We start from the raw sequence: 8,677 nt of genomic DNA, 5'->3' as shown, positions 1-8,677 counted from the left end.
AGAGACTAAACCATCCATTATTGGGAGCTTAACAAATAAACACTCTTGATGTAATGATTCTTATCATCTATTTAATGTTATTTCAATTTCATTGTCTCTTTTCTGTGCTTATTTTCATTGATTGTGGTTTGGTCATCCATATTCATGCTATGTTTTAGGGTTTAGGCATTGGAAAATGTTTATCTCTTAAGAATTGGAATAGAGCATTTAAATAATTCATCTCTAAGGATAGAATGATGTTATTTAGCCTATTTTATGCATCTCTGTTTATAATGCAATTTATCTAGTTTATCTCTTAAGGGATTAGGGGAGAAATTAGGTTCTTTTGTGTGAAAAATCATAACTAGAGTATACGAGCAGATGCAGGTGATAATTGTAATAATATTGAATAGAGAAAAATTATTAACATTGCATCAAGAGTAGTTTTGGTAGGCTAAGCCCCAACATATTCATATTTTGCATCAATCGTCGCTTCACCGTTTCGAGTGTTTGTTTTTCTCGCCTTGCACATGCTAGCTAATTAGTTTAATTTTATGTCGATTTACTTTTAATGTCACATGTTACCAATAGTTTAATCAACTCATCAATTGCTTGAAATTGGATATACACAAACTCCGAGTATAGTCAAAGTTTCTGTGGACTCGACACTCGGACTTCCATTTTAATTTACTGCTTGAACGAATTGGTGCACTTGCCAATGAGTTAACATTAGCTACGCAGACTTTGTTGTAGGGGAGAATTTCTTCAAGGATGCTAGTGAGCACCTATCCCAAGTGATAATGCTCCTACTCGACCAGCCACCGAGCCAATTTTTAGCCTTCCCCCCTAATGAGAATGGGAAGGCAGCCAATCTGATGTAGTCAGGAGCATTGTCAGGGCTCTTCACGTGTCTATGAGTCTTATGAACTTCCTTTAATGGACCACAAGGTCTTCCAACGGTAGGCCATGAAACTGTATCCTCTCAATCATGTTGATCAGCCTATGCCTTTGCTCACAGTGTTGGTCTCCCAGATTAGGGAGTTGTATGACTGTAGTGATTCCCACACAAGGGGTGAGGTAATCCTACAGGGTGGGCTCCTATTCTCCATTGACGACCATTTTCCTTCTCCTTGTTTCAACGTTATTCCTGTGATAGACTTTTTCGATTTCAGGGTCATACTCAGCAATTTCACCCCTCTGAGATCGAGTTAGCATAAACTATCTAACAAAAAAAATGATTAAAACAAACTGACAAAAAAAATGATAGAAAAAAATTAAAATTGTAATAAAAATTCAGAATATAAACAAAGATTAAATAGAACAAAATAGAAAGAGAAAAAAATAAAGATAGTAAAAATAAAATATATGAACAAAAATTATTTAATTGATACAAATTAAAATTATCTAGGAACTCCACAACCAACAATAGTAAACTAGAAAGTTCAGATATTGTACCCTATAGACTAGCTAGAGACTAGTTATGTTCCCAAATAATTTAAATGGCATAAACTAAATAATTTTGGTTTTTTATCTTGAGTTGGAGATTGTTTGTGTTTGAGTTCAAGAAAATAAAAATAAAGACAAATAATAGTTCCAAAAAAAGATATGTATGTAGAGAAGTCACTCAAATTATAATTTCGCATGTACCATTTTTCTCCTAATTCCTATTTTAATTAAGAACTCTCAGTTATTAATTAATCGCCTAATACCTCTTATTTTAATTATCATCTTACGGTTAAGGTTTGAGAATATTCTTCCCCCTAAAAAGAGGAACTAGAGTACATAGGTATAGCTACATCACAATTCGAGTTATAAGGGGTTTAGCCAACCATAATCATAGAACAACTAAACAAAATACAATATTGCATTAGAAATAAAAGAGATAAAAAAACCCTTACAATTTAAACCGCAATTGTTCCGGGTGTAGCTCTCCTCTCAAAAGAACTTCTTGTTTATAACTAAAATAAAGCATAAGGTATTCAAAAGAGAGGTCCTAATTTCTTATTTATAATATTTTGCAGAGACTTTCCTTCTATCTTTCCTTAATTAAAGAATCAATTTTCTCTTAACCTTTTTTATTAATTAAAATTTAATTCTGACATGTGATCCAAGTGGACCACAGACATATAAAATTACACGATTGTATCAAATTAACACGACCTTGGTCATTTGATTGTCTCCAAAAATCTAAGATTTTTAATTCTTTTCTATATAAAACCTCTCAAGCATTTGTCTTTCACAAAATGAGTTTTGTCAAATAAAATATATCAAAATGCATAAATATATCATGAAAACTCACATTAAAATATAATCAATTATGAATTTATCAAGTAGGCTTGAGTGTGTTGTCACCCATCCTATGTTAAAATAATCCTAATAGAGCTATCACTTGTGAATAGAGTGAAGTAGAAGCTTTTAGAAGAAAATAATAGAAGAAATATTTTATAATTTCTAATATGGCATAGTTCGCCAAAACTTAATAGCAATAGCATAGTAACAGGGGTCATGCACAATGCAAATATCAAGTTGGTAACCACAACACAAGGGGAATAAAACACTACACAAAGGGACAACCCCAAACACTCATACAATCACGCGCAGCAGTAAACATACCCATGTTAATCTAACAAATGGGCACCCAGTGAAAACAAAAACCCTTCACAACCTATATTTAACCCCTCAAGCTCATAGTTTTATCTTTTTGGTATCATTCATAGTTTAAGTATACTCTTTCAAGGGACGTTCTAATTCTTTTTCTTCTGATATATAGTCTAAACTGTCTTCTTCAGCCACTGATGTCTCATCATTGCTTTCTACAGCTAGAAGGCTTCTGAGCATTTCACTGTTCTCTATGTGATAAAATTTATCTTTAGATTCTCCCTTCAGTAGCTCTACCACGTCAAGCATGGTCGGTCTCTTCTCAGGTAGATCCTGAGCACACATAAGTGCAACTAAAACAACTCTTTTAAGCTCTCCCTCCACATAGTTCCCATTCAGTCTTGGATCAGCAATTTCACTAAATTTCTTCTCACAAACCAAAGGCAATGCCCAATCAACTATCGATCGCCTCACCGTCGAATTAAGCTTTTCAATTGGTCTCTTGCCACTGGCAAGTTCTAGAAGGAGAATGCCAAAACTGTAGACATCACAACTCTCATTTGCTTTTCCTAACATGGCATATTCTGGTGCAAGGTAGCCCAGGGTACCCTTAACTTTTGTAGTCACATGCGTTGCCCCGTCAGGGATCAACTTAGCAAACCCGAAATCAGCAACACGAGCACGGAAATCAGAATCCAGCAACACGTTGCTTGCTTTAATATCCCTGTGGATGATATGCGGTGTTGCTTGGTGATGAAGATACCTGAAAGTAATAAGATATATGGACAATGTAATGATAGTGGAAGAATTTCACAAGAAAAGTCAAATTACTAGTACTCACACAATTCCTTCAGCAGAACCAATTGCAATATTCATACGCCGATTCCAATCAAGAAGGCATTCGAATGAGTGATGTCCATGAAGATGAGAGTGGAGGCTCAAATTTTGCATATATTCGTATACAATTAACCGTTCCTGTCCTTCAGCACAGTAGCCACGGAGACTGAGAAGATTCTTGTGTCGTATTCTTGCCAATATTTCAAGTTCAACGGTAAATTCCGTCTCTGCTATGTTGCTCCAAACTTTCAATCTTTTCACTGCAATCTGAATGGCAAGATTTTTTAAACAATAAAATGGTTGGTTATACAGCCATGCTATTTGTCTGCCATGAACATATTTCGGTAGATTCAATTCTCAAACGCTAGATAAAATGTTTTTTTTATTCATAGGAATCGAAGATGGCAGGGAGGAGTTTTTAATATCCACACACCTTGCTCAACCAACTCAGGTAGACCCCTTTGGTTAGATAAAATGTTTTGAATAGAGGATTTTGGCTTTTTTCAGCATTAGCTCAAGACTTTTGATCACATTCTTTAAAAATCACATCACAAGGTCAAATCAAATCCTACAAGTCTTGAGAACAATCCATTAAGGAACATAAATCAAACTCACTCTCTTCTATAATATACAGTCAATGGCTATTTTCGTTCAATCTAATGCTATTGCTAGGACTAGAAATGAATATTAAAAATTCTTATCAAATGGAAGGTATCATATTACTTAGGTTCACTCACAATCATGATAAGAAAACTGCTGTGCTTATATTGAAAGATTGCCGCAACAGAAAATAGAAACCACTGGAGGAGGGGTTCAGTATCTGCTTCCCTCTCATTCAACCCCAATTTGATTGAAAGAATAATATTCTTGGACATGGATCTCTCACTAGTCAATTCTTATACAGCATCAATGAAAGACTTGTCATTACTAATTGTCAAGTAAGACTTAGAACGATATAGGAAATTCTGTAAGATGTTTCAAACTATCAATGCGGACCCCACGAAGCCATTAAGAATGTAAAATGGCCATAATAACTGATGAAGAGAAATGGATTTTATACAATCTTTTACCAGTGTCATTCACAAATGATACGGCTAATGAACTCTACTCTGTTCCAAAATGTATATGCCAGCCACAAATTCATTGTGCTGAATTACTAATTCTTTGTAGTTTATATGTTGTGAGAAACATATTCACATTATTAATAGTGATTGCTTCCTTGGATACATAGATTATCCAGGTACTAAACACTTACAATATGAAAGAAGGCAAAATGAGCAGATATTACTTCATTAAAGTAGATAAAAGGAAATGATAGTGTGATGAACGTAATGCTTTGATGGCACGGATATCAAATCAATTTCAATCTTCTGAGTCTAAGCAAGGATGGAAACTGGAAAGGGTATAACAAGGAATGGGAATAATCATGTGACTGTACTAGATCTGTCTATGTATGTCTTAATTGAATAGAACATATGTATGAGAAAACTCATTCATATAGTTCCCCATTTTCAAAAATATGAAGTTTCGGTGAAAATAAGAGACGATCCAAATATGTTACTAAGTAAAAGGTAAATACTCATTTTGGTGTTCCAAAAGATGAAAAATTTAATTTTAGTGATGAATGTGCAAAAAGTGTAATGTATTCGTCTTGTTGTTAAATTTGTGAGACCATTTTGTCATTAAATTTAAATTTAGTTCCGAATATGCAAAAACTGCAACATATTAGTCTTCTGGTTAAATTTGTGAGATCATTTTATCATTAAATTGTAATGTTTAAGAATTAATTTGATAATATTTTATATTTTTTGAGGATCAATTTGACGATAATTTATATTTTTCGAGTATCAATTTAACATTAAATTACAAAATTTAAGAATCAATTTGTCATTAAAATATTAAAATATCTGTCAGATCAATTTATCACATTTTTTTACATTGAAAGATTAAATTCAAATTTTTCATCGTGAATGTAACACTAGATCACCCCACCACGGCTAAAATGAGGAAGAATAACCATGGAAGACACAGAATGCAGCTGATTTGACAAGATGCGTAACAGTGAGAATAAGTAAATAAATAAAAATTATAGTCGTACTTGCGATCCATCCCAAAGTTGGCCCCAGTACGCACTGCCGAAGCTCCCTTCTCCAAGCTTGTTATCATAGTTGAAATTATTTGTGGCAGAGTGTAATTCCTTCAAAGAAAACACCCGCCATGTTGGTAGTTCTTTCCCTCGCCTTCTGCTGCATGTATTCAGTAAAAAAATAAATGAAAAGTATAATCGAGTTTGAGACCAAAGTTTGAATATAAAAAAATGGTCTTTTAGAACTCTGCAAGTACAGGATCAATCAATGAAACATACACCTTGGTATGCTCACAACAGTTAATCATGCATAATGCTCAAAACTTCTCCCTCAATTTTGCCTGTAGAGTTGTACCTAACAAACTTAACTAACCCTTAATGGATCCTTCTTACTACGCAAAAATTAAGCACTCAAACTTGAAGTCATACAACACAAACATCTAATCCAACAAAACAAAAACAATAGAGTAAAAAAAAAAAGTTAACAAAAGATTCATGAGTTATTGTCATACCGAGTGGAAACTTTTCCGCAACAAAACCAAAAAGCCATAACCTTTCCACCAATCAGCCCTACCTTGTCCTTTGTCTCTACCTTGCCAATCAAACCCAGAAAAAGGTGAACAAAATCAAAACTTGAAGCCCACCCACCAAACCAAACAGGTGTTGTTGTTGTTCTTTTAAACTGGGAGTTGTTTCCTTTGGATATGGTTTGAAACAGGTGTTGTTGTAGCTTGTTTCAGCGTGAAGGCAAATAAATGAACATGTGTGGCAACAAAGATAAGAGGGATGAGGAAATGGGAAGTGAAAGCATGATGACGATGATGCAAAAAGTGATGTTAAGTTAAGAAAGTGGTAACAGGTAACACAGCTTTCTGTGCTGTTTAATGGAAGTTAAAGGCTTGTTACTCCTCTCCGTCCTTGTCATGCTGAACTCCAGTTGTTGCCATATTTATTGTTTTTTAATTTTTAAATAAAACACAACATGCATGGCCCCCATTTTTTTTTTAAATTTTAATTGTGTTTTGGGGGGAAATTAATTGACTAATCAATGCCAGTTTATGAGTTGTTGCTGTTCTAGATTGTAACGCTTCTTAGGATAATAAATGAAAAAAAAGGAAGAAATAAAAAAGAGGAAAAAATAAGTTTGTTTTTTAAATAAATAAAAATAAAAAATATAGAGAAATTTTTCTTTATTTATTTTAATAAGTAAAAATAGAAAATAAAAAAATTAGAAAAAAAGATTTTATAATGATTAAAATATAAATTTAACTTATTAAATAGTGAAATTCATCAAAAATACAAAACTCAAGATTTCCACTTTTTGAAATTTAAAACTTCAAATTTCATAAAAAAAAAATCTAGGTTTTGAATATTTAAAATCATTTTTACATCTTAAATGCATCATAAATTTCAAAATAGATGACTGGAAAATGAGAATTTTTTTTTACTTTAAAATAACAAATAGAAGATTTAATTATAACAATATAAAAAAGTAAAGATAAAATTTGAGTTGAAAACGAATTAACATTTGAATCTTTATTAAAAAAACACAGCCTTATTCAATATTTAATCTAACCTTCTACAAAAGGATACAGGTGTGGTTCATAAAAAACCCTTCTACAAAAGGACACTTACGAAAAAATAGTTAAAAAATCATTGAAATATCAAGATCACAATATAGAGGGAGAGACTTATATTAGTGCAATTACTGACAAAATAAATGAATTTAATTAGGATTGGAGAGAAGTCATGTTACATATAATGGGCATCAAGCATTAATCCTGTGGTCATTTTATATATTTTTTTATTCATTCATGTTTTTTTTCTATTATTCATTGTGGTTATCTGTAATATATAATAAGTTATTTTTTTTTTAGTTTGAGTTTCAATCCCAAGGTATAAAAAAGAGAAGAAAAGAAAAGAGAAAATATGATTTTCCTCCTATCGATATCTTTGGAAACTTGAAAACTCTTTGAAGAATACATTCTTTTCTTTCTACCGAAAACGGAATAAATTATTCTTATCACATTACGTGCTGATGTGATTTTTTTAAAATATAATACTTAATTTTGGAAGAATTTTGTTTTTGGTCTGTACAAAATTGAGAACTTTCTAATTAGAAATCTATCCAAGCTATTACTCATGCATTTTTTTTTCTGGATTTAATCGACTGTGGATTCCTTGCTTTATCTTACTTTACAAATTTGCTACTATAGTTTTTATTTATAGCCTTTGAGATGTATGGCCCAATCATTTTGTTACTTAATAGTTAATACATGTATTAAATGAACACTTAAATTGTTTAGTTGTAGATAGAGAGAGAGGGTAGTTAAAGCAAATTAAATCAATTGAGGGCTACCAAGGTTTGGTCCAGCAAGAAGAAACCCGAACCTGCATGCGAAGCGATATTCTGTTTTTCTTTTGCTCTCTTCTGTTTTGTGCAATTTTGCATGCTTGTTTTTAGTTGTTTTTAACTCCTAAAATTCACACTTCATCTTGTGTTTTATTGTGTCTTAGGAATATTTTTTTTAAAAAATATTATCCTGTTACAAATAAAGTAAATTACTTATCATTATTATGTCAACAACTTCGTAATAATATTATTATTAGAAAAAAATTACTTATCAAATTTGTGTGCTATGCAAGATCCTATATTTTTTTTTGTATAATTTACACAAGATCATTAGCATATGAAAATAAACTCTTGTTTAACTTTTGTGTATAAAGGGAATTGTACATATTAAAAAGATTTAAATACATTTTTTGTTTATATAATTTAATATTTTTTATTTTACTGTGATTTGTTTTGTTTTTTTCCTTAAAGTACTTCAAATGATATTTTTTTCATTGTTCAAAGCTTTTTTTTACTGTATAAAGCACTATTTAGAATATTTTAGGATAAAAAATAAAATAATATATTTTACAAGAACTAAAAAAAATTATAAGAAAATGAAGACCAAAAATATATTTGAGCGGATTAAAATTTCTTCTTTTTTATTATCTCTGCACCCCTAACTTCAGGATCTATATATAATTCTACATGCTCTGGATATCATTGCCAGCTAAAGAAGATGAAAATCTTAGGCTGTGGATAACCAGATTTTCAGAGGAGGGTATTTCGGTATTTCCATGTTTAGAATATTAGCCACCTGTTGCTGATCAGTTGAACTACTAAAA

At 31.7% G+C, this 8,677-nt stretch overlaps 1 protein-coding gene across 2 annotated transcripts; it reads right to left on the bottom strand.

Annotated features, from left to right (window-relative positions):
* Window positions 1-2,392: 2,392 nt before the first annotated feature.
* Window positions 2,393-6,415, bottom strand: LOC100791193 (PTI1-like tyrosine-protein kinase-like). Of its 2 annotated transcripts, none has more exons than XM_006584496.4 (4): window positions 6,013-6,415; window positions 5,513-5,660; window positions 3,419-3,681; window positions 2,393-3,340 (listed from the first exon to the last, which is right to left on the bottom strand). In XM_006584496.4, exons 1-4 carry the CDS (start codon window positions 6,048-6,050, stop codon window positions 2,698-2,700), a joined length of 1,092 nt encoding a protein of 363 aa, XP_006584559.1. In that variant the 5' UTR covers window positions 6,051-6,415; the 3' UTR covers window positions 2,393-2,697. The 2 variants fall into 2 exon arrangements, with proteins under 2 accessions (XP_006584559.1, NP_001242499.2); NM_001255570.2 differs by having other exon boundaries at window positions 2,398-3,340; window positions 5,513-5,657; window positions 6,013-6,355.
* Between the last annotated feature and the right edge of the window lie 2,262 nt (window positions 6,416-8,677).

The sequence above is a fragment of the Glycine max genome, chromosome 8 (assembly GCF_000004515.6).
Source record: "Glycine max cultivar Williams 82 chromosome 8, Glycine_max_v4.0, whole genome shotgun sequence".
Lineage (NCBI taxonomy): Eukaryota > Viridiplantae > Streptophyta > Magnoliopsida > Fabales > Fabaceae > Glycine > Glycine max.
Note: the sequence above shows the minus strand (reverse complement) of the source record. Positions and strands in the feature narration are given on the sequence as shown.

Excerpts from the sequence above, each read along its gene's own strand:
- LOC100791193 (XM_006584496.4), bottom strand. The coding sequence starts at position 6,050 with ATGGCTTTTTGGTTTTGTTGCGGAAAAGTTTCCACTCG. Across the intron at positions 5,661-6,012 it reads TGCGGAAAAGTTTCCACTCG|CAGAAGGCGAGGGAAAGAAC; the intron begins GTATGACAATAA and ends GAATACATGCAG. Across the intron at positions 3,341-3,418 it reads GGTTCTGCTGAAGGAATTGT|GTATCTTCATCACCAAGCAA; the intron begins GTGAGTACTAGT and ends TATTACTTTCAG.